This window comes from Schistocerca americana, chromosome 2, assembly GCF_021461395.2.
Source record: "Schistocerca americana isolate TAMUIC-IGC-003095 chromosome 2, iqSchAmer2.1, whole genome shotgun sequence".
Classification (NCBI taxonomy): domain Eukaryota; kingdom Metazoa; phylum Arthropoda; class Insecta; order Orthoptera; family Acrididae; genus Schistocerca; species Schistocerca americana.
In genome coordinates this window covers 101,738,481-101,763,680 of record NC_060120.1, presented here as the reverse complement: position 1 = coordinate 101,763,680, position 25,200 = coordinate 101,738,481, and the positions used below count along the sequence as shown (strand labels likewise).

The window sequence follows — 25,200 nt, the reverse complement described above, 5'->3', positions numbered from 1 at the left end:
GCCTGATAAAATGCACCTCACAATTATTCCGAGAATATTGTACTTCCAGTTACCACTATAGTGACAGCATTTATACCAGGTGTTCGGATACTTTTGGTCGCTTGAGAGCCTGGTGAATTCGCTTAGACGATAAGCTTTCTGGCCAGCAATAATAGGGCAGTTGTTTGTACCGCTCCCTCGCTATGGTCGAGCTTATGGAAGGTAGCCGTGACCCCTCCTGATACCGGTGTGAGGCTGCTTGCAGTTTGTCGGGGACCACAGGAGGCTGCTGCAGCTGGCGTTACTTTAGTCCCCTCTCCAACACGCCGTGCATCGGTGACTGCGGCACTGTTGAGGTATAGCAGCCCCTGTTTCTCACCTATATGGTGCCACTGTTTTTATGTCACCTAAGCACCAAGTTAGTACTCATCTAATCGATGCTAAGTACTAATTTACAAGATCATGTTAAGCTGTAACTGTTTACATGTGTGAATTGTGTAAATAATGTACTGTGTTCCTTGTTAAACATTTTTTTTATTTAAAGTGCAGGTCTTCGGGATAGTGAGTAAAACTGTAAGAAAACTGTGAACATCAGTGTACGAATGCAGTCACATTTTGCAGAAATGTCACTGGGCGCTATGCCCAGCTGAAACAAAATGCATAAAAGGTCGAGGCACATGAGAGAAAATATGTGGGGAGCGCGATGCTCTCACTATGGCCTACAAAACACAAGTGACGCACAATCGGCCTACAGAGTGAGGGAAGTTAGAAGAGAGGGGAGTGAGAAGGACTTTGACGAAGGATGACTTTGACCTGTAACACTGAAACAACTGTTTCAGAACATTTCTCAAGGAGGACAGTGACCAGCGGTCTTGAAGGTGAATAACTGTCTCAGTACTTTGACCCCAGACCTCGACATTGATAATAAGGAGTATACTAGGGCCTTTGCCGTGATACCCAGAATGCACTCTATTGGTAGGTTCCCTTACGTATGTGGCACTAGATGTCTACTACAGGCCGCTCAGTTTCAGTAAATTATGGACCGGCGATTTGCGGTTGCGCAGCCCGAAGCGCCCCAGCTGTGACCTATTGCTTTCAGATTAGGAAAATTTGGCACCCAAGGCATCAATGTGAGTTTAACGTCAAGCTGATCAAGCCACTGAAGCACGATTCTGTTCTTGTGACAAGAACAATTATCTGGCCGGAAGATGCCATCACAATGAGGAAATACTTAAGCATGAACGGCCTGGAAAAATTTTCACGTAGCCCAGAGCTGTCATGGTGCCATCAATTACTATTACAGTTCTGATGGAAGTCCAAGTCGATATCTTGTAGAGTATGATAATGCTTTCATCGTTCTGCATTCGCGGCGCTGTGAAAGTTTACAGCAGCTGTTAGCCTGCTTGTCAGCATCTCACGACACGACCATCGACACGTTGTAACAAGCAAAGTGATTTAACCGACCAGGCTAACTAATTTCATCGATCCAGGACCCAGCCTCAACAATCTCATTCCCACTGTAATTGTAGTTTAAGATGTTGTTGGGTCAATTTGGAAACACTTTGGAGCTGTCTTAAGAGGAGACCCATATTCAATAATGTGTGCTAAGCGGTGTGGTCTGAAACTCTTGTGACTGTACCAATATCGCATTCTGCTGTCATGTTTCCCATTGATAGCTACCTATTCTGCTATATGTGGAGGGTTCAAATGGTTCAGAGCACTATGGGACTTACCATCGGAGGTCATCAGTCACCTATAACTTAGAACTACTTAAACCTAACTAACTTAAGGACATCACACACATCCATGACCGAGGCAGGATTGGAACCTGGGACCATAGCGGTCGCGCGGTTCCAGACTGAAGCGCCTAGAACCGCACTGCCACGCCGGCCGGCTATATGTGGAGGGCAAACGTCCGATCTCCATGTTTTACGAGGTAGCGTGGACGTCCAACGCTTCGTAGTCTGCTCGCAATTTAAATACATCCTCCAAACACTATCTGTAGATGTTTAATTCAGTAGCAAACAAAAACCCAACCAGCTTCGCCATTTCCGAAATGCCCGTTCACAGACACCGTCAATAATATGCCCTTTGTCAGTGTCGGTTACGACAGTGGCAGTCCTTACCATCGATGAAATGATTTCCCATTCCTCTCTACTCTGCTTATTATCTTTCCCTGACGAGTCACGTGTGTGCAACGTCACCAGGGGTCATTCAGTATTGTGGTAGGCAGTGCTCATAACGCGTCGGCTCCTCGGTGTGTTTTGTTTCAACGGGAGATCAAACACGACATTGTACAATTACACGTAGCAATCACGGTACGTCGATAATATGACCTAGGAGTGCTTCGGCACTCTAGTACTCACCGTTCTCCTCTCGTTGTCAGCGTTCTGCTCCACCCAACAATGGTGCAGAGAGTTCCATTGCGCAGCTCTTCTTCGGGGTCCAGCACGTTCGTGGGCAGGTCGACTTCGTTGACCCGAACGCCCAAGTTCAGTCTTCTCCGCAGTCGAACCAGTGCCAAATCGTTGAGCGTCCTGTTGCCGTCGTAGTTGGGATGCACCACGAAGCGACTCGGTTGACCAACTTGCGCACCCTGCATCCAGTAAAGGCATGTGGGCAGTAAGAGTGCTCCTCACTCATTTCTGGACGAAGTATATGTATGTACCATGTGCGTAATAGCGAAACGCAGGAAAAAAGTGACTAATTAAGATGTAGCAACGGTAGCTCTCGTTCGACTCTGCCAAGAAGACATCCAGCTCTTCTTCACCATGAGTCTACACTACAAGTGTATATTGGAACAATGAAAAGAAGTGTAAACACCCGCTTAGCCGAACATAAAAGAAACTGTCGCTTCGGACACATCGAAAATTCGGCCGTAGCTGAGGATGTTTTTCGAGATGGTAACCACGAAATTAAATTTAATGAGACAAGCGTTCTAGGACGAACATCTCGTTATCATGCGCGCATGTATAGACAAGCAATAGAGATTCACGAATACCATAATAATTTTAATACAAAAAAGGAAGTTTTTAAGTTGGACAAAGCATGAATGTCGACGTTGCGCCAGCGGAATGACAATCGATTACTTTTAATCGAGAATGATGACGCCTTCCAAAGATAAACATACCGTCGGCATCAACGTGACGAATGGTGTTGCCCTAAATGCGCTCTATAAATGCGAGAGTACCTGGAGCCTCAGTGGCAGTAGCTGGACGACCTCAGAAGATGTCTCCCGCAGACGGAGACGAAACGTTAGGTGGAAATTTTATACATCGACCACGGCCTCTCAGCCCGGAAGTTTCAACTGAAGACAACACCGGCCGTGAAAGCCTACATTGTGTGATTATACTGTAAAATTATTTTATGTGATCTGCCGTTTCTTTGAAAGAATGGACTTGCGCCATTTCCAAAATAAAAAGTCGATATATTACAAGGAACGATTAAAAAAGTATCTGTTCGAAGACAATACAGTACACAATCAGTCTGCCAAACAAACAAAATCTCTGTGAGCGCTGACGCAGCCATGCCACCGTTGCACTTTGTTTGGTGAAACTCTGTGTCCTGCTGCATGAAGTCCGTAACTACCCGCTGCACATCCACGTCCGACAGGAAGAGTCAACCTTCCGAAGACATTTTCTTAAATGACTGAAGACATGACATTCCGATATGGGGACGTAAGTTATCGTGAAGCAGCAGCACCCATTATAAGACACTATTCGCAATGGTAGGTATCGATAGCCATGCTGCCCCATACATATTCTTCATCACACGATGGTTATCTACTTGTGTTTGCCTTCGACAGCCAAGAAAAGAGTAACAGCACGTTGGTCCTATTTGGACGCATTTAGTGATAACACGTTTCCCCGTTAATGCACGAACGTTGGAAAGACACGAATGCCACACTGATCCCCGTCCTGCATATACACTGAGGTGATAAAATAGCAATAGCAATAAGCACGTATAGAGACGGGGACAGCATCTACATCTACATCTATACTCCGCAAGCCACCTGACGGTGTGTGGGGGAGGGCACGTTGAGTACCTCTATCGGTTCTCCCTTCTATCTGATTTTATCCTCATGGCTTCTTCGCGAGTTATACGTAGGAGGGAGCAATATACTGCTTGACTCTTCGGTGAAGGTATGTTCTCGAAACTTCAACAAAAGCCCGTACCGAGCTACTGAGCGTCTCTCCTGCAGAGTCTTCACTGGAGTTTATCTATCATCTCCGTAACGCTTTCGCGATTACTAAATGATCCTGTAACGAAGCGCGCTGCTCTCCGTTGGATCTTCTCTCTCTCTTGTGTAAATCCTATCTGGTACGGATCCCACACCGGTGAGCAGTATTCAAGCAGTGGGCTAACAAGTGTACTGTAACCTACCTCCCTTGTTTTCGGATTGCATTTCATTAGGATTCTTTCAATGAATCTCAGTCTTGCATCTGCTTTATCGACGATTAATTTTATATGGTCATTCCATTTTAAATCACTCCTAATGCCTACTGCCAGATAATTTATGGAATTAACTGCTTATAGTTTCTGACCTGCTATATTGTAGCTAAATGATAAAGGATCTTTCTTTCTATGTATTCGCAGCACATTACACTTGTCTACATTGAGATTCAATTGCCATTCCATGCTCCATACTTCAATTCGTTTGCAGATTCTCCTGCATTTCGGTACAATTTTCCATTGTTACAACCTATCGATATACTACAACATCATCCCTAAAAAGCCTCAGTGAACTTCTGATGTCATCCACAAGGTCGAATAGTAACGGTCCTACAACACTTCCCTGGGGCACACCTGAAATCACTCTTACTTTGGAGAGACCTCTCTCCATTGAGAATGACATGCTGTATTCTGTTATCTAGGAAGTCTTCAATCCAATCACACAATTGGTCTGATAGTCCATATGCTCTTACTTTGTTCATTAAACGACTGTGGGGAACTGTATCAAATGCCTTGCGGAGGCCAAGAAACACGGAACCTACCTGGGAACCCGTGTCTATGGCCCTCTGAGTCTCGTGGACGAATAGCGCGAGCTGGGTTTCACACGATCGTCTTTTGCGAAACCCATACAGATTCCTACAGTGTAGATTTCTAGTCTCCATAAAAGTCATTGTACTCGAACGTAATACGTGTTCCAAAATTCTACAACTGATCGACGTTTGACATATAGGTCTATAGTTCTGCACATCTGTTCGACCTCCCTTCTTGAAAACGGGGATGAGCTGTGCCCTTTTCCAATCCTTTGCAACGCTACGCTCTTCTAGAGACCTTCGTTACACCGCTGCAAGAAGAGGGGCAAGTTCCTCCGCGTACTCTCTGTAAAATCGAACTGGTATGCCGTCAGGTCCAGCGGCCTTTCCTCTTCTGAGCGATTTTGGTTGTTCTTCTATCCCTCTGTCATCTGTTTCGATAACTACCATTTTGTCATCTTGGGACAATCTAGAGAAGGAACTACAGTACAGTCTTCCACTATGAAACAGCTTTGGAAAAAGACATTTACTATTTTGGCCTTAAGTCTGTCATTCTCTGTTTCAGAACCATTTTGGTCACGGAGTGTCTTGACATTTTATTTTAATCCACCTACCGCTTTGACATAAGACCAAAATGTCTTACGATTTTCTGCCAAGTCAGTACATTGAACTTTACTTTCGAATTCACTGAACGACCCTCGCATAGCCCTCCTCACACTACATTTCGCTTCGTGTAATTTTTGTTTGTCTGCAAGGCTTTGGCTATGTTTATGTTTACTGTGAATTTCCCTTTGCTTACGTAGCAGTTTTCTAACTTGGTTGTTGTACCATCTCTTACGATCTTGCTTGGCACATACTCATCTAATGCATATTGTACGGTGGTTTTGAACTTTGTCCACTGATCCCCAGCACTAACTCTGCTTGAGATAAAAATTTTGTGTTGAGCCGTCAAGTACTCTGAAATCTGCTTTCTGTCACTTTTGCTAAACACAAAAATCTTCCTACCTTTTTTGTTTCAAATAGTTCTGGTCTGTTTGTTACTAGAAGGTCTAACTAATATGTTATCGCCTTGAGTCGGTTCTCTGTTTAACTGCTCTAGGTAGTTTTCAGATAATGCACTTAAATAAATTTCACTGGATTCTTTGTCCCTGCCAACGGTCATATACGTTTGAGTTTCCCAGTCTATATCTGGCAAATTAAAATCTCCACCCAGAACTATAACATGATCGGGAAATCTACTCGAAATATTTTCCAAATTTTCCCTCAGGTGTTCTGCCACAACAGTTGCTGAGCCAGGAGGCCTATAGAGACATCCATTTACCATGTTTGAGCCTGCTTTAACCGTGACCTTCACCCAAATTATTTCACATTTCGGATCTCCGTCAATTTCGTTCGATACTATTGCACTTTTTATCTCTACAAAAACGCTTCCCCCTTTACTGTCCAGCCTGTCTCTGCGATATACATTCCTATCTGAGTTTAGAATTTCATTACTGTTTACATCTGGTTTCAGTCAACTTTCCGTCCCTAGTATTATGTGGGCGTTGTGACCGTTTATTAATAAGAGCAGTTCTGGGACCTTTCTACAGACGCTCCAGCAGTTTACTATTACCACATTAATATTGTTATTCCCTGTTGCGTTTTGCTTACCATTACCTTGTCGTGTCTCAGGAGGCGTCTTGTCTGGCCTAGGGAGGGAATTCTCTAACCTATGAATGTTGGTATTCCAGTTGATATGGGTTTGTTAGTCGATTGTCATTTTCTACTTATAGCTCACCGTTGGTATTTCAGTTTACATACTGTCAGTTACACATTTGGAGATAGTGAGTGGAGCTGTGGATTTCAGTTTGCATACCGTCATTTGCTCATTTGGAGATAGTGAGTGGAGCTGTGGATTTCAGTTTGCATACTGTTATTTTCTCATTTGGAGATAGTGAGTGGAGCTGTTGATTTCAGTTTGTATACTGTCATTTTCTCATTTGGAAATAGTGGGTGGAGCTGTGGATTTCAGTTTGCATATTGTCATTTTTTCATTTGGAGATAGTGAGTGGGGCTGTGGATTTCAGTTTGCATACTGTCATTTTTTCATTTGGAAATAGTGAGTGGAGCTGTGGATTGCAGTTTGCATATTGTCATTTTTTCATTTGGAGATAGTGAGTGGAGCTGTGGATTTCAGTTTGCATACTGTCATTTTCTCATTTGGAGATAGTGAGTGAAGCTGTTGATTTCAGTTTGCATACTTTCATTTTCTCATTTGGAGATAGCGAGTGGAGCTGTTGATTTCAATTTGTATACTGTTATTTTCTCATTTGGAAATAGTGAGTGGAGCTGTGGATTTCAGTTTGCATGTTGTCATTTGCTCATTTGGAGATAGTGAGTGTGTCCGCAGCTCGTGGTCGTGCGGTAGCGTTCTCGCTTCCCGCGCCCGGGTTACCGGGTTCGATTCCTGGCAGGGTCAGGGATTTTCTCTGCCTCGTGATGACTGGGTGTTGTGTGATGTCCTTAGGTTAGTTAGGTTTAAGTAGTTCTAAGTTCTAGGGGACTGATGACCATAGATGTTAAGTCCCATAGTGCTCAGAGCCAGATAGTGAGTGGAGTTGTGGGCGCTAGAAATGGAGTGCTAAGTGGAGATATCGGAACAGTTCCGATATATTCTTCAGTTTCAGTTTAGTAGAACAGTGAAAGCAGCGGAGATTTCCCCGAGCGTTAGGGCCTGTATGGGGATAGTGTCACTGGACAGAGCAGCGCTCGTGGTGGGATGCAATAGCCTTTCTAGAACGAACGCTGCAGTTACCGCACAGGATGACTAGGAATCAGCGCCTCCTCTAGCAGCACAGAAACGTGTGCAGGGATTTTTGTAGATAATAACCACGCGCATTTCTTGTGTAAGTCTCATTGCTAACTCATATTTGTATTCCACGTAGTGTTAACTCATTTTGTGGAAAACTAACGTCCCTCGGGCATGTCCTCATAGTGTGTCGCCCGTGATTCGCAAGCTGCACCGTGAAGGGTTGGCATTACTTTTTGACACAATCTCTAGTTGCTTCTTGCAACGTAGTGAAGTACCTGTTCGATCTTTGATTTGCAGACCTATGAAGTATGGAATTTCATGAACACAGTCCGGCGTCTTATCTTACTTCGCGCTTCTTCCCTACGCATCCCCCCTTCATCTTCTTAAACCATCCGAAAAACAATTTGTCCCTTGATACGGCTCGACTGCACTTAGACGTGGTACACACGTTTAATATTTGTATATAATCCAATTCATTTGAAGTTAAACATTAATTTCCTACGATTAAATGAATATTTTTAAGAAATATGCGATTATTTCATTCCTTGCAGCGCGGGAACAGTCTCACAGAAAAAATTAACAAGACCTTTTCTTCTAGTTTAACTTTGTACCGCGAAAAATTTGCGATAGAAGGTGCGGTTTTGGAGAAAAACATAAAGAAGTGACCTCTAAACGTCCGCCATCCCAACGTTCACATCACACTGATCAGCAATTGTATTACGTTGTCACAATTCAAACTCCCAGCACTGTGCAAAAATTGGCGACTACAGCATTTTTCCTCTAATTGATCTTTATTGGTCTCCGTTGACTGTGCTATTTCAGAAGGTTATAAACTTGGCGAGTGATGCATGGTTGAGAACAACCTCCTAGTATTGTAAATACTGCACTACAAAGGCAATTTCGCCCACAGATATATTGTTCAAAATGACAGGCATCTCCTCCTTAAACAGGGACATTATCACTCACAGTGACTTTCACCCATCGTACATATCAGATAGACCTGATCGTAACTCTTTTGGTAATGAGTTAATTGTTGAATCTGGCCTTTCAGAAGAACGCAGCAGTAGGCCTTTGCCATCACTAACAACATCGGACTTCTCGATTTTGCCCACGAATTTTTGATGGCACTCATTTCGGGCCACCTGGGTGGCCAAATCCATGGCTCCAACTGCCCAGAATTTTCTTCGAACCAGTCGCGAACACCTGTTGCCCGGTAGCATAGCGCATTGTCATCCATAAAAATTCCGTCACTGTTTGGGAACATGAAGTCCATGAATGACGGCAAATGGTCTTCAAGTAGCCGATAACCATTTCCAATCAATAATCGGTTCACATCACACCACACCAATTTAGAGCCATGACCCGCTTGCAAAGAGCCTTGGCTCCCACCAACTGAAATCGGGACTCATCTGACCAGGCCACGGTTTTCTAGTAGTCTAGAGTCCAACCAACATGGTCACGAGCTCGTGAGAGCCGCTGCAGGCGATGTCATGCTATTAGTAAAGGCTCTCGCGTCGGTCGTCTCCTGCCATAACCCATTGACACCAAATTTCGTCGTACTGCGCAACGCATATGTTCGTCATACGTCTCAAATAGATTTTTGCGGTTACTTCACGTGGTGTTGCTTGTCTGTTAGCACTGACAACTCTACACAAACTTCGCTACTGTCAGTCGTTAAGTGAAGATTGTCGATTACTGGGTTGTCTGCAGTGAGAGGTAATGCCTGAAATTTCGCATTCTCAGTACACTCTTGACACTGTGGATCTCGGAATGTCGAATTCCCTACCGACTTCAAAAATGGGAGGTCCCATGCGTCTAGCTACAACTACAATTCCGGTTTCAAATTCTGTCAATTTCTGTCGTGTGACCATAAGCACGTTAGTTTCACATGACCTGAGTACAAGTGAAAGCTGCGCCAGTGCATTGCCCTGATGTACCTTCTGTTCGCGGTATTACCGCCATCTGCATATGTGAATATCGCAGTCAGGGTGCGTGGAATAACCACGAGAGTGCTCCCGCTGTCATACGAAATCGCACCCCAAAAAATAACTCAAGGTGTAGGTGTATTGCGTCTAACAGGCAGACAATAAGTTTGCTGGCCCTAAACTGTTTTTTTACGAAACAACACACGGCCATCACTGGCACCGCGGCAGAACCAGCTTTCATCAGAAAACACAGCAGACTTCCGCCCTGGCCTCCAATGCGCTTTCGCTTGACCACCACTGAAATCGCCAGTGGTGGTGGTTTGGGGTTAGTGGACAGACAGGGTGTCTGCCACGGAGATATCTTTGCGGTAACCGATTTGTGACAGTGCTTTGTGTCACAGTGGTGCCAACAGGTGCTCAAATTGCTGTTGCAGATGAAGTATGTTGCGCCAGAGCCATAGTCGAAAACGAAGGTCGTCTCTATCTATAGTGGCCATCCGGTGTCCGGTCTTCTTGAGACCGACATTCTCGTGGCCACCGCTGCGGGCAGTAATGTGAGTGGCTACATTCCCGATAAGTCTTTCTCCTTCTCGTGGCCCAGCTACGCGACCTTGTTCAAACGCAGTGAGGTGTTGATAATGGCGTCTTTTGTAAATAATAGATTTCAGCTATCAGTCGTCCTTCTGAAATTTTATTGGCATATTTAGATTTCACCTAGAAACTAGCCATTCTCAATGCACTATCATTTTTGATCAATGCATGTAATGCCTGTTGGTCGGGCTTCATCCACAGTTCATTGAATGAGTCATTGCATGCATTGATAAAAAACGACAGTGCATTGAGAATGGCTAGTTTCTAGCTGAAATCTAGATCTGCCAATAAAATTTCAAAAGGATGACTGACAACTGAAATCTATTATTTACAAGTCAATAACAAATTGGTTCAAATGGCTCTGAGCACTATGCGACTTAACTTCTAAGGTCATCAGTCACCTAGAACTTAGAACTAATTAAACCTAACTAACCTAATGACATCACACACAACCATGCCCGAGGCAGGATTCGAACCTGCGACAGTAGCGGTCGCTCGGTTCCAGACTGTAGCGCCTTGAACCGCACGGCCACTCCGGCCGGCAGTCAATAACAGTTGCTGCGTGCAACAGCCTCTGAATGGAGGGTAACCTAATGGCGTCTTTATGGTGTTATAGGTATTATTGACCAACAGTAACTCATGCAACTCGCTACGTCCAATTGTAACCTCCCCCTCACTTATCGACCTTAATGACAGTGAAAAACTAAACCGCGTGTACCTAATGGAAATTTGGGAAAAGCAATCGTCACCGAAGTTAATTTGTCGGTAAAGAGGGAGGAAAGGGTTACATCTAAATGAAAGGAAAAATGCAAATGAAACTGGTGGAAATTAATTTTGAAAAGGAGTAAAGTTAATAAAGAAAGTAAATGTGCGTCCATTACGATAACAATTAACTAGCGGTAATTAGATATTGGAGATTTGGGGGAAATTACGGTCGCCAGTCCTACGGACAATTACTATAGTAACTGAAAAAGAAAGGTTATTACACATATTATTAGCACTAGAAGCGTGGCAACTAGAGGTTGACACGTGTAGTGTGAAAACTGAAAGTTTGTCAGAAGTAATAAATTTAGGTACACTCTGACTTAATTTAGCAAAAGAATTAATAAAACCGGAAAATCGAAAGTTAATTTAGTGACTGAAGTTAATAGTGACCTTTCTTTCTGAAGCACATCGAAATTCAGTAAAATACGGTTAGTCTTGGACTACCTCAACAATCATTTCAAAAGCTACTTGAATCTACGCAATTTAGAAATAAGAGATTTAACTTTGAACTTGAATTAAATGATTCTGAACAATTAACAATAGTAAAATTTAGTACGTACCAAGCTGAGCTGGAGTCACAGGTAAGCTAAAATAAGGTAACAAAACTCGCACTCTTAATTTGTGCTTGTGTAATCTAAATATTGTAGCCAGCTATGAATACCTTAACTGAACTTTGAAATTAAAGCAGTGAAATCTAATGATATTACTTTAATGCTGGCGTTTGAATTTCAACGACACTCGAGTTCATTCCGGAAAAGGAAGGGACCCTGCTTGGTAATGCAATTGGGACAATGAGCAACAAATGTTCATGCTAAGTTGCTGTAATTATAGTTACGAAAATGGAACAGTCTGAAGAGCTAAGGTCTGCCATACAGTTCTAAAACTTTACGTGCTTTCAGTCTTCCTTGTTGGTTGATTGAAGGTTTGAAGCCGTCGATCGAGGAGGTGGCGACAGTCACTCATTGTCGGCCGTCGCTGTTGCAGAAGCTGAATGTTGGCGCGCCTTCTTCTCGACACGGTCACCAGGCGAAACGGGCTCTTGATGTGCGCCAGCTAATGCTTCCCGTCCGCGACACCGTGTCAGAAACTATCATAGCAAGTCGAGCGCAATTACATGCTGCCCAACCCCGAAAGCGAGGCAACTCGCGGGAGCTTCCCACAACACACCTGCTCCACTGCACCACCCCAGCCAGACTCTCTCTGCTCTGCCCGCGCTCCACGCAACCGAGTTAACACTACCAAAGATCCTAAACACTTTGGTTCTCCGCACGACCTATCGATGTATTCGTTCGATAGCATAGTTTCCCTAGGCCAGACCCAGCGTAAAAATACAAATAATATTCACAAAACAAACCAATTATAAATCGACATAAATGCATAAATATATACAAATAGTAAAACAATTACAATATACAAAGACACAGAAATGTCATAACTTCAAGTAACAAACAAAGGAAAAAAATTTATAGTACAATAGATGGCAATACGAGGATATGCATTTCCGGCATTACACAATCTCAATGGAAATTAAATTTCAAGGCCGTTACTGTGTGTATTTAAAACAAACCTGATTTGCATTCAGATAGTGATGCTACTGGCGCCACTTGTAGGCGACTGGCGCGAAATCTGAATAGACATCATATTTCATATGCAGAAACACTCGTACTAATATTTGTTTATGTCGCACAACTCCTTCTTCGTGCCGGGATTTCTTTTCCCATCACTGTACACCGACCGCGATACTCTCGTGGTCACAAATATGATACTGTTTGTTGTGGCGACTAAATCCAAGGCAAAAGACAAATGTTTGCTAGTTATGATTAATTACAAAGGGAACTAGTAATTTCAGTCACTTTACTCGTCAGCCGCGCCTTCTTCATGGGCCCTCCCGCAGGTTGTATGCGCCACCGGAAGCAACCCTTGTTTCTTGTAGCCCAGATAAACTCTAGATATGCCTCTCAGGAATACTGGTAGGGCCTCAGGAGGTTGAATTATCACCGCATGGTGTGGACGTAGCAGTACGGGAATGCGTAGAGTACGTCCCTGTCTCCAGGTCGGCCCTGTCTTTTGATCGACGATTTCACAAATGTTCACAGCTCTGTAGATTCCTGTTTTGAGACATTTGGGTCGTCGGAAGAGACAAATTCCACAGAATGATTTACATATTCGGGTTTGAATCCTTCTTCTTTTAAGGTGTTCTAGGACTTTAAGCTTCAAGATATAACTATGGACCCTGTCAACATCAAGAGCTTTCTAATAGTCGCAAAAATTTCTTGGCACTCTAGAATATTCGAACTATGAAGTACCTCGGGGGTTCAAATATGGATTCATATGGCTCTCAGCACTATGGGACTTAACTTCTGAGGTCATCATTCCCCTAGAACTTAGAACTACTTAAACCTAACTAACCTAAGGACATCACACACATGCATGCCCGAGGCAGGATTCGAACCTGCGACCGTAGCGGTCTCGCGGTTCCAGACTGTAGCGCCTAGAACCTCACGGCCACTCCGGCCGGCCTTTGGGGGTTCCCTCTCAATTGATTCGTTTATTTCAACTATCTTGTTTGTCCACAGATAGGAACACTTTCATTCGTGAATATAACGTAGCATACTTCTCAACAGAACCCGTAGTGGTCACAAACGGTGTTTGTCGATAACTCAGTTCTGGAAGCAGCCGCTTGTAGGGTATAGTGTCTTGCACAACTCGAGACAAAAATAATGCTCCTTTCGATGGCCATCTGACAATTGTCGAACCATGTGTTTTTCCATATCGATGACGTTTTCTGACGCTGCGCGCAATACAATTCAAATGAGAAATCAACAATGTCGCCTTCCTTACGAAATTTCGCTCAGCTATGTCCTTCATTTGGCAGCAATCTATGTTCCCAATAGAAACACAAACAAGATTGCACACTACACAATCGAGGAATTAAGTTTCGGCCGGTAAGACATTAAAACGAGACTATAACACCTTCTCTTGTTCCTACTCACAACGCTAAGCGTTACACGCTGTTGCCTTGGCAACGCAGTTAACACTTTCCATATCTTCCTTCTCGACAGCTGTATGTTCGATGTATTTAGTCGTTCGATACACACTGAAGAAGGATGTAGAGGCATATCTCACTGGGGGTAAGATAGATACTGCCCAGCCGGTCGAAGTGGCCGTGCGGTTAAAGGCGCTAAAGTCTGGAACCGCAAGACCGCTACTGTCGCAGGTTCGAATCCTGCCTCGGGCATGGATGTTTGTGATGTCCTTAGGTTAGTTAGGTTTAACTAGTTCTAAGTTCTAGGGGACTAATGACCTCAGCAGTTGAGTCCCATAGCGCTCAGAACCATTTTTTTATACTGCCTACAGGAAAATTAAAGAGACTTTTGGAGAAAAGAGAACCACTTACAGGAATATCAAGATCTCAGATGGAAACCCAGTTCTAAGCGAAGAAGGGAAAGCAGAAAGGTGGAAGAAGTATATAGGGGGCCTGTACAAGGGTGATGTACTCGAGTAAAATATTATGGAAATGGAAGAGGATGTAGATGAAGGTGAAATTAGTATTGCATGGTGACAGATTAATATGAGCTCGAGATAAGGCACGGAAAAGTGAAGTACTGGTATATTAATAACTGGTGTAGCTGTCAGAATGTTGACCGCAAGCAAACCCAGGAAGGTTAATGTTCTTTGTTGCAACGAACAGGGAAGTATATTGCTGGTAGAGATGACGGTGTAGTTGTCGTCCGCTGATGTCCTGTATCTGTTCGATTGGAGACAGATCTGGTGAAAGAACAGGGCAGAGCAACATGTCGACGTTCTATAGAGCATCTTGGGTTACAACAGCGGTACGTAACGAGCGTCATCCTGTTGTAAAACACCCCCTGGAATGCTTTTCATAAACGGCAGGACGAAAGGTAAAAACATCAGACTGACGTTCAAATTTGTATTCAGGGTGAGGGGGATAACCACCAGAGTACTCCTGCTGTCATACGAAATCTTACCCCAAAAAATAACTCCATATGAAGGTATAGCGTGCCTAGCACGCAGGAAGGTTGGTTGCAAGCCCTCATCTACATCTACATCTACATCCATACTCCGCAAGCCACCTGACGGTGTGTGGTGGAGGGTACCTTGAGTACCTCTATCGGTTCTCCCTTCTATTCCAGTCTCGTATTGTTCGTGGAAAGGATTGTCGGTATGCTTCTGTGTGGGCTCTAATCTATCTGATGTAATCCTCATGGTCTCTTCGCGAGATATACGTTGGAGGGAGCAATATACTGCTTGACTCTTCGGTGCAGGTATGTTCTCGAAACTTCAACAAAAGCCCGTACCGAGCTACTGAGCGTCTCTCCAGCAGAGTCTTCCACTGGAGTTTATCTCTCATCTCCGTAACGCTTTCTCGATTACCAAATGATCCCGTAACGAAGCGCGCTGCTCTCCGTTGTATCTTTTCTATCTCTTCTATCAACCCTATCTGGTACGGATCCCACACTGCTGAGCAGTATTCAAGCAGTGGGCGAACAAGCGTACTGTAACCTACTTCCTTTGTTTTCGGATTACATTTCCTTAGGATTCTTCCACTGAATCTCAGTCTGGCATCTGCTTTACCAACGATCAACTTTATATGATCATTCCATTTTAAATCACTCCTAATGCGTACTCCCAGATAATTTATGGAATTAACTGCTTCCAGTTGCTGACCTGCTATTTTGTAGCTAAATGATAAAGGATCTTTCTTTCTATGTATTCGCAGCACATTACACTAGTCTATTTTGAGATTCAATTGCCATTCCCTGCACCACGCGTCAATTCGCTGCAGATCCTCCTGCATTTCAGTACAATTTTTCATTGTTACAACCTCGCGATATACCACAGCATCATCCGCAAAAAGCCTCAGTGAACTTCCGATGTCATCCACCAGGTCATTTATGTATATTGTGAATAGCAACGGACCTACGACACTCCCCTGCGGCACACCTGAAATCACTCTTACTTCGGAAGACATCTCTCCATTGAGAATGACATGCTGCGTTCTGTTATCTAGGAACTCTTCAATCCAATCACACAATTGGTCTGATAGTCCACATGCTCTTACTTTGTTCATTAAACGACTGTGGGAAACTGTATCAAACGCCTTGCGGAAGTCAAGAAACACGGCATCTACCTGGGAACCCTTGTCTATGGCCCTCTGAGTCTCGTGGACCAATAGCGCGAGCTGGGTTTCACAAGACCGTTTTTTTCGAAACCCATGCAGATTCCTACAGAGTAGATTTCTAGTCTCCAGAAAAGTCATTATACTCGATCATAATACGTGTTCCAAAATTCTACAACTGATCGACGTTAGAGATATGGGTCTATAGTTCTGCACATCTGTTCGACGCCCCTTCTTGAAAACGGGGATGACCTGTGCCCTTTCCCAATCCTTTGGAACGCTACGCTCTTCTAGAGACCTACGGTACACAGCTGCAAGAAGGGGGGCAAGTTCCTTCGCGTACTCTGTGTAAAATCGAACTGGTATCCCATCAGGTCCAGCGGCCTTTCCTCTTTTCAGCGATTTGAATTGTTTTTCTATCCCTCTGTCATCTATTTGGATATCTCACATTTTGTCATCTGTGCGACAATCTAGAGAAGGAACTACAGTGCAGTCTTCCTCTGTGAAACAGCTTTGGAAAAAGACATTTAGTATTTCGGCCTTTAGTCTGTCATCCTCTGGTTCAGTACCATTTTGGTCACAGAGTGTTCGGACATTTTGTTTTGATCCACCGACCGCTTTGACATAAGACCAAAATTTCTTACGATTTTCTACCAAGCCAGTACATAGAACTTTACTTTCGAATTCACTGAACGCTTCTGGCATAGCCCTCCTCACACTACATTTTGCTTTGTGTAATTTTAGTTAGTCTGCAAGGCTTTGGCTATGTTTATGTTTGCTGTGGAGTTCCATTTGCTTCCGTAGCAGTTTTCTAACTCGGTTGTTGTACCACGGTGGCTTTTTTCCATCTTTTACTATCTTGCTTACCACGTACTCATGTAATGCATATTGTACGATGGTTTTGAACTTTGCCCACTGTTCCTGTACTTGAAATAAAGCTTTTGTTTTGAGCCCTCAAGTACTCTGAAATCTGCTTTATGTCACTTTTGCTAAACCTTTTTTAATATTTCTATTTACGGCTGAAATCATTGATGCTGTAACGACTTTAAGATCGCTGATTCCCTGTTCTGCGCTAACTTTTTAAAGTAGTTCGAGTCTGTTTGTCATCAGAAGGTCGTACCATACAGGGACGGTTAATACTGTTCGCTCCAAGGAGCAGGGAAGTTTATTGCTGATTGAAGATGACGCGGGAGTTTTCGTCCGATGATGTCCTATATGTGTTCGATTGGAGGCAGATCTGGTGAACGAACAGGCCAAAGCAACATGTCGACATTCTGTAGAACATCTTGGGTTACAACAGCGGTACGTAACGAGCGTTATACTGTTCTAAAACACCTCCTCCAGTGCTTTTCATGAATGGCAGCATATCGCCGGACGGTGTGGCCGAGCGGTTCTAGGCGCTTCAGTCTGGAACCTCACGACTACTACGGTCGCACGTTCGAATCCTGCCTCGGGCATGGATGTGTGTGCTGTCCTTAGGTTAGTTAGGTTTAAGTAGTTCTAAGTTCTAGGGGACTGATGACCTCAGATGTTAAGTCCAATAGCGCTCAGAGCTATTTGAACCATTTTTCTGGAGTGCACACTACACAGCGTCTGGGTCGGTGCTGTTCTTGATGTAACCGTTTTGTAAAAGTTCGCTGTGTCACTCTGGTTCCAACTGCAGCTCAGATTGCTACTGCAACTGAAGTACGAGGCGCGAAAGCCATACGCTGATCACGATGCTCTTCCCTTTCGGAAATGCCATGTGGCTGTCCCGTGCCCGGTCTTCTTGCGACCGTACGTTCCCGTGAAACCCGCTGCCAGCAACCATGTACGGCGGCTGCGTTCCAGCACAGTCTTTTTACAGCATAGCAGGAGGAGCATTCCGCTTCTCATTGTAGAATTACACGACCTCGTTCAAACTCACTGTGCTGTTGATAATGGCGTTCTTGTCGCCTTGGAGGCATTCTTGGCTAACATCGCGCCCGTTACAATGTGTATTTAACCCAAATGTGGCTTGCATTCTCACAGCAGTGCTACTACCGCCACTCGCGCGAAATTTGAACAGGCATAATCCTTGAGATGTACAAAGAAACCTACTAACTTTCGTTTATGTCGCACAACTCTTTACTGGTGCTGCGATTTTGGATCAATTCTAGTGTCCGATAACCAATGACCAATGGCGCAATGTGTGATGTTATTTTTTTTATGCCTCAGATTGCTGTCGATAAAAGTTAAATGATTTCTCAGGATTTCCTCGTTACGCGCGTATATTAAAAATTCGATGTAGATTGTTTTGTTTTCATCTCTTAATTTGTTTCCGGCATCTTTTGTTAATGAACATATTCGTGATTTATAAGTAGTCGCGATTTATGAGGTCCTGATTTCTCACACTGTCCTTTTTGGATGAGTCAGTTGTTTTTACTGCGACAATTCTGCTTCAGAAAATAAGTGACAGTAAATCAACTATAAAATTTTTGCAATCATTGGGCGTCATTGCTGAATTTTGCAAGTGCAGTGTCTGTGGAAATTACATGGTTTTGACTAAAGTTGCGTTATCACGAACTTCCGACGAATACATGGATGGAAGTGCAGAAAAAATAACATATGGAGATCCACACGCAGGGGGACGTGGTTCGAAAGATCGAGGCTGAATTTAGAAGTAATTGTCATGCTAATCTGCTATTTTTGTTATGAATATTCTTGCAAATTTGTCATGCACGAAGCAGGGGTTTCGTGTGGCACTGTAGTCGACTGTTTCTCGTTTTGTAGAGAAGTCTGCAGGGAATTTATAAAGTATACGGGGTCATTGTGGGGTGGGGGGGGGGGGGGAGGGGGGTGGAGAGGTGGCAGGGTCTATAGTTGAAGTAGATTAGTCACATTTTGGAAATAAAAGTACGAAAGGGGGCACGAAGTTGTTGGGCTTTGGTTTTTTGGAGTAGTAGTTTCTGGAGGAGATTGTGCTGATGTTGTATTTAGGGTTGTACCAAATCGGACAAAGGAAGTCTTGACATCTTTAATTGAAGAATATGCGGAAGAAGGTTCTGTAGTCATGTCGGATGGCTTTGCTTCGTACAAGGGGTTGGGTGAAAGGGGTTATCATCATTTTGTCCTGAATCACAGTACCCAGTTTAAAGATTATAAGACGAAGGCATGTACTAATACTATCGAGGGGTATTGGGAGGCTGGGAAAATCTGTTGTCGGTCGGGGAAAGAGAAGGATTGTTTACTTCTTGCATTTGTGAAAGTAGTCAGCAAAAGTACAGACCTCGTTTTGTTAGATGTTGGTGGGTCTGCTACATTTATCTCGTTTTACGTTGTGTTTTTTCTTTGCTGTTTTGTGCGAGTGCTACTTTTTTGGTTTCTGTGGAGGGAGGTTTTTCTGTCGCCTTAATACTTTCTGGTTACAATGGTGGGCCGAGGGGTATTTCTGTGCCTGTGCCGGAGGGCTTATGCAATTGACTCGTGGTTTCATTTTTTTTTACTATTTTAAAATTTTGCGTCTGATTGAGGGCGGGTGGTAGGGAAGAACTGATTTGGGTGGTACCTGATTCGTACTTGGTAGTTTGTGTTTCTTATTAATTTTTCCATTAGTTATTCTGAATTTTGCTTCTTTCGATACAGTTTGAGCTTCAAACGTTATTATTTCTTGTTATGTCCTTATTTCGTTCTTGTCCGCCTCGATCTTTGACTCCTTTGGAAGTTCATATGCGGTAAGATTCTTTTTATGTAGCCACTTTTATGTTTTCCCTTTCGATGTTTCTGCTACACTTCTCTTATTTTTACTGTCACTCCTGGTGTATCGATTTTACTGAGTGTTATTTGGAGCTACTGTAGCTGGTGTGACTTTCGTGCAGTATAGTTATCGGTTGCAAGGTTTGGTCATTTTTGCGTTTTATTTCTTTGCGTGTGCAGTAAAGTGTGTAAAGATTTTCATTTTTTGAAAGTCTAGTCGTTTCCGATGTGTTATAAGATTTTTGCGCAACAAACAGTAATATTGGAATCGGTAACTAGAAATGAGATATGACCTCCTACAAAGGTTGCTTCCAGTTACCGATTCCAACTATATAATATATGCAGTCGTAATTGGTCTCGTGTTCTTATTTATTTCAGTCATCTTCAACTCGTTTAAATGAAATTCGCGAGTAAACAATAGTCGCGTTAAATGTATTATTTTGTGGCATGCTACATTCGTTCGTTTACGAGTATGATCCTTTCCATTCATAGATTGTCCATTGCAGCATCTTTGCTTTACGTATGACGTAATTCGTAAAAGCCGATGGGAGGTATCGGACACTAGAATTGGTAATTTCCAAGAATGATTGCCTATCGAAATTGCGGTGTCCAAACGATACATATCGCACGTGCGATCATAAATCGATCATGCGACTCTGGTGGTGGGCGTTGTGATCAATTATTTGTGATTGTCATTTTTGTCTGTTTTCCGTCGTTCCCTTACTTGCTCTAAATTGCATACCTCCGCGAATTATTTCTGAGTTGCTAGGGAATCCCAGACGATTTACGTCGTTAGTGAGTGGGATGTCCGCTGTTCTTACGGATTCTTTCACAGGGAAAAATTTATTTCCATGTTTATATAGCCTAGAAAATTGCTCGACTTTTTGTAGCAGATATGGAGTACTACCGGACGACAACAGGAGGGACTGTACGGACTGTGGTAGTGCGAAGTGTGTAAAACTTCGTAAGACGAGTTTCGATGCTGAAATACCGTTTCAGTTGCATTGAGGACAGTGCGGAAAATGAACGAGTTTGTAAAATTCAATGTACCGACTAGACAGAAAATCCTGGTAAGTTCTGGTCTTACGTTAAATCAGTAAGTGGCTCGAAACAGCATATCCAGACACTCCGGGATGATGATGGCATTGAAACAGAGGATGACACGCGTAAAGCTGAAATACTAAACACCTTTTTCCAAAGCTGTTTCACAGAGGAAGACCGCACTGCAGTTCCTTATCTAAATCCTCGCACAAACGAAAAAAATGGCTGACATCGAAATAAGTGTCCAAGGAATAGAAAAGCAACTGGAATCACTCAACAGAGGAAAGTCCACTGGACCTGACGGGATACCAATTCGATTCTACACAGAGTACGCGAAAGAACTTGCCCCCCTTCTAACAGCCGTGTGCCGCAAGTCTCTAGAGGAACGGAAGGTTCCAAATGATTGGAAAAGAGCACAGGTAGTCCCAGTCTTCAAGAAGGGTCGTCGAGCAGATGCGCAAAACTATAGACCTATATCTCTGACGTCGATCTGTTGTAGAATTTTCGAACATGTTTTTTGCTCGCGTGTCATGTCGCTTTTGGAAACCCAGAATCTACTCTGTAGGAATCAACATGCATTCAGGAAACAGCGATCGTGTGAGACCCAACTCGCGTTATTTGTTCATGAGACCCAGAAAATACTAGATACAGGCTCCCAGGTAGATGCTATTTTCCTTGACTTCCGGAAGACGTTCGATACAGTTCCGCACTGTCGCCTGATAAACAAAGCAAGAGCATACGGAATATCAGAACAGCTGTGTGGCTGGATTGAAGAGTTTTTAGCAAACAGAACACAGCATGTTGTTATCAATGGGGAGACGTCTACAGACGTTAAAGCAACCTCTGGCGTGCCACAGGGGAGTGTTATGGGACCATTGCTTTTCACAATATATATAAATGACCTAGTAGATAGTGTGGGAAGTTCCATGCGGCTTTTCGCGGATGATGCTGTAGTATACAGAGAAGTTGCAGCGTTAGAAAATTGTAGCGAAACGCAGGAAGATCTGCAGCGGATAGGCACTTGGTGCAGGGAGTGGCAACTAACTCTTAACATAGACAAATGTAATGTATTGCGAATATGTAGAAAGAAGGATCCTTAATTGTATGATTATATGATAGCGGAACAAACACTGGTAGCAGTTACTTCTGTAAAATATCTGGGAGTATGCGTGCGGAACGATTTGAAGTGGAATGATCATATAAAATTAATTGTTGCTAAGGCGGGTGCCATGTTGAGATTCATTGGGAGACTCCTTAGAAAATGTAGTCCATCAACAAAGGAGGTGGCTTACAAAACACTCGTTCGACCTATACTTGAGTATTGCTCATCAGTGTGGGATCCGTACCAGATCGGGTTGACGGAGGAGATAGAGAAGATCCAAAGAAGAACGGCGCGTTTCGTCACAGCGTTATTTGGTAACCGTGATAGCGTTACGGAGATGTTTAACAAACTCAAGTGGCAGACTCTGCAAGAGAGGCGCTCTGCATCGCGGTGTAGCTTGCTCGCCAGGTTTCGAGAGGGTGCGTTGCTGGATGAAGTATCGAATATATTGCTTCCCCCTACTTATACCTCCCGAGGAGATCACGAATGTAAAATTAGAGAGATTCGAGCACGTACGGAGGCTTTCAGACAGTCGTTCTTCCCGCGAACCATACGCGACTGGAACAGAAAAGGGAGGTAATGACCGTGGCACGTAAAGTGTCCTCCGCCACACACTGCCAGGTGGCTTGCGGAGTATTGATGTAGATGTAGAAGAATACATGGTTCGACACTTCCAAATCATCCATCCAGACCAGCGCAATTCTTCCATCTTGCTGGATTCGAGACTACAGCTTGCAGACAACAGCATCGGAAACTGAGTTGTCTGCTAATACCGTATGTGATATTTCGAGTTTTACAGAGAAGTCTGCTACGTGGTAGTGACAAACGACTGTGTAGCAATTGGTGGAGCGAGTAATGTTGTGGAAGTGGGCGAATCTCATAAAGCTAGAGGGAAGAACCAGAGAGGACAATCTTCAAAGAGTGAAATCGATCATATTCGGTAGAATAGAAAGAATGTCCCGGAAGTGTTTCGTTGTCAGAGTATTGTCCTGAGACAATGTCACTTAGACTGATAAAGCACTTCATGCTGCCTGGTACAAAAGTCAGTACAGACGGGTTTCAGTCCTACAAGACTCTGAAAGCTGATGGATTCGACCACGAGTTTGTGAACCATTCTGTAGAGTTCGCGTGTTTGGATGATGCTAGTGTGCACACGCAGAATATCGAGCTGCTATGGAAATTTGTGAAGAGAAGTGCGTCCAGAACAAAGAGACGAACTATAATTGTTCCAGTATCTCTATTTTCACAGCTTGCGTTTGCAGGGAGAAGTTAACGCATGTGACACTCAGCCGATATTCTGGCGTGACACTGGCTGAGTTTACCCTGGCTATGGCAAAAAGGGAATTGTCCCTGTAGCGTACACATAACATGGACTTTCACATGACGAGAACACCGATGACGAGTAAGGTAAGTCGTCTCCTTTGTAACTAAAAGTCTTTTTTTAACGCTCTTCTTTTGTCGTTGCTGTAATGACCACCGTAAACATACTTAAAACGCTCGCGACGAGAGTCGCATGATCGGTTTGCAATCGCATATTCGATATGTGTCGTTTGGACCCAGCGACTTTGACAGGCAATCATTCTTGGAAATTACCTTGCATCCTCATAGCACTCGTATGCGACTGGCGCGAATTTTGAACAGGCATAATCCTTCAGATGTAGAAAGACACCTACTAACTTTCGTTTATGTCGCACAACTCTTTACTGGTGCTGCGGTTTTTTTCCTTTAGCTTATACCGTTCGGAGCCCTCGTGTTCGACAGGCAACACTTCGTGGAAATTACCCAATTGCCGCCAGTATTACCGGTTACCTTGATCGGGTGATTTCGTTAAATGTACGAACAAAAAGTGAGAGAGGTACCTCGGTCTTCACGCATTCCTCGAGGTTGTTGTAGCAGGCCGTGAGGTCGGTGATTCCGGCGACCACGATGTACCCGGCGGGCCCGGACACTCTGTAGCCGTCGTGCAGGCAGTTCGCCGCGGTCAGCAGCCACGTGGTGGAGACGAGCGATGCGGCGCACACGTGTCCCCGCAGCTTCTTGTGGAGGGACACCATGTACGGCCGGTCCTCGATGGAGATCTCCAGATGCGCGTTCGCGTGCCGCTCATCTTCGCCGTCCGCAGCCACACGCAGCACCAGCGCCAGCGAAATCGCCGCCGCCAGCCTTCGCAGCCACATCGCTGGTCGCCTGCGCGGTTGCGGTTGTCGTTTCCACGGTAACGGAGACGGAGGTTCCCTCTCCAAAATGCTCAGGTTGCTGTACACCACAGTGAAATGCATCGCAGACCGTACTTTCGATTGCACCATTTCTTAGGGCTTTGTCCCGTTCCGTTAACGTGTAGAGTATGGGAAGAAGGGTTGTTCAAATATCTACACGATCCCAAAGGCAATGATATGTATGGCGTTGTATTACATTCCTAGTTTCTTCACTTAGAGTTGGTTCTTGAAGCTTATTAAGTATGATTTTGAAGCCTTTACCAGTTCAGTTCTTTCTATACCCGTTATTCGCCCTCTCATGAGTCCAACAAACCAGATATTATTCGTGCTGCCTTTCTTTTAATACGCTAAGGTAAAAAAATGTCACGGAAATAGCAACATGCACATATACAGATGGCGATGGAATCACGCATATAATGTATGAAAGGGCATTGCATTGGCGGAGCTGTTAATTGTACTCACGTGATTCATGTTGTTGTTGTGGTCTTCAGTCCTGAGACTGGTTTGATGCAGCTCTCCGTGCTACTCTATCCTGTCCAAGCTTCTTCATTTGCCAGTACCTAATTCAACCTACATCCTTCTGAATCTGCTCTTGGTCTCCCTCTACGATTTTTACACTACACGCTGCCCTCCAATACTAAATTGGTGATCCCTTGATGCCTCAGAACATGTCCTACCAAACGACCCCTTCTTCTACTCAAGTTGTGCCACAAATTTCTCTTCTCCCCTATTCTATTCAATATCTCCTCATTAGTTATGTGATCTACCCATCTTATCTTCAGCATTTTTCTGTAGCACCACATTTCGAAAGCTTCTATTCTCTTCTTGTCCAAACTATTTATCGTCCATGTTTCACTTCCATACATGGCTACACTCCATACAAATACTTTCACAAAACGACTTCCTGACGCATAAACAAATTTGTCTTCTACAGAAACGCTTTCCTTGCCATTG

The 25,200-nt window shown here is 43.9% G+C and overlaps 1 protein-coding gene across 1 annotated transcript in view; it reads right to left on the bottom strand.

Annotated features, from left to right (window-relative positions):
- Positions 1–24,207, bottom strand: part of LOC124593809 (cationic trypsin-like) — a 64,411-nt gene extending 40,204 nt beyond the window's left edge. The window contains exons 1-2 of the mRNA XM_047132156.1: positions 23,890–24,207; positions 2,346–2,575 (exon numbers count right to left, since the gene is read on the bottom strand). Of these exons, the coding sequence (XP_046988112.1) occupies positions 2,346–2,575; positions 23,890–24,207 (548 nt within the window). The remainder of the gene's footprint in view (positions 1–2,345; positions 2,576–23,889) is intronic.
- Between the last annotated feature and the right edge of the window lie 993 nt (positions 24,208–25,200).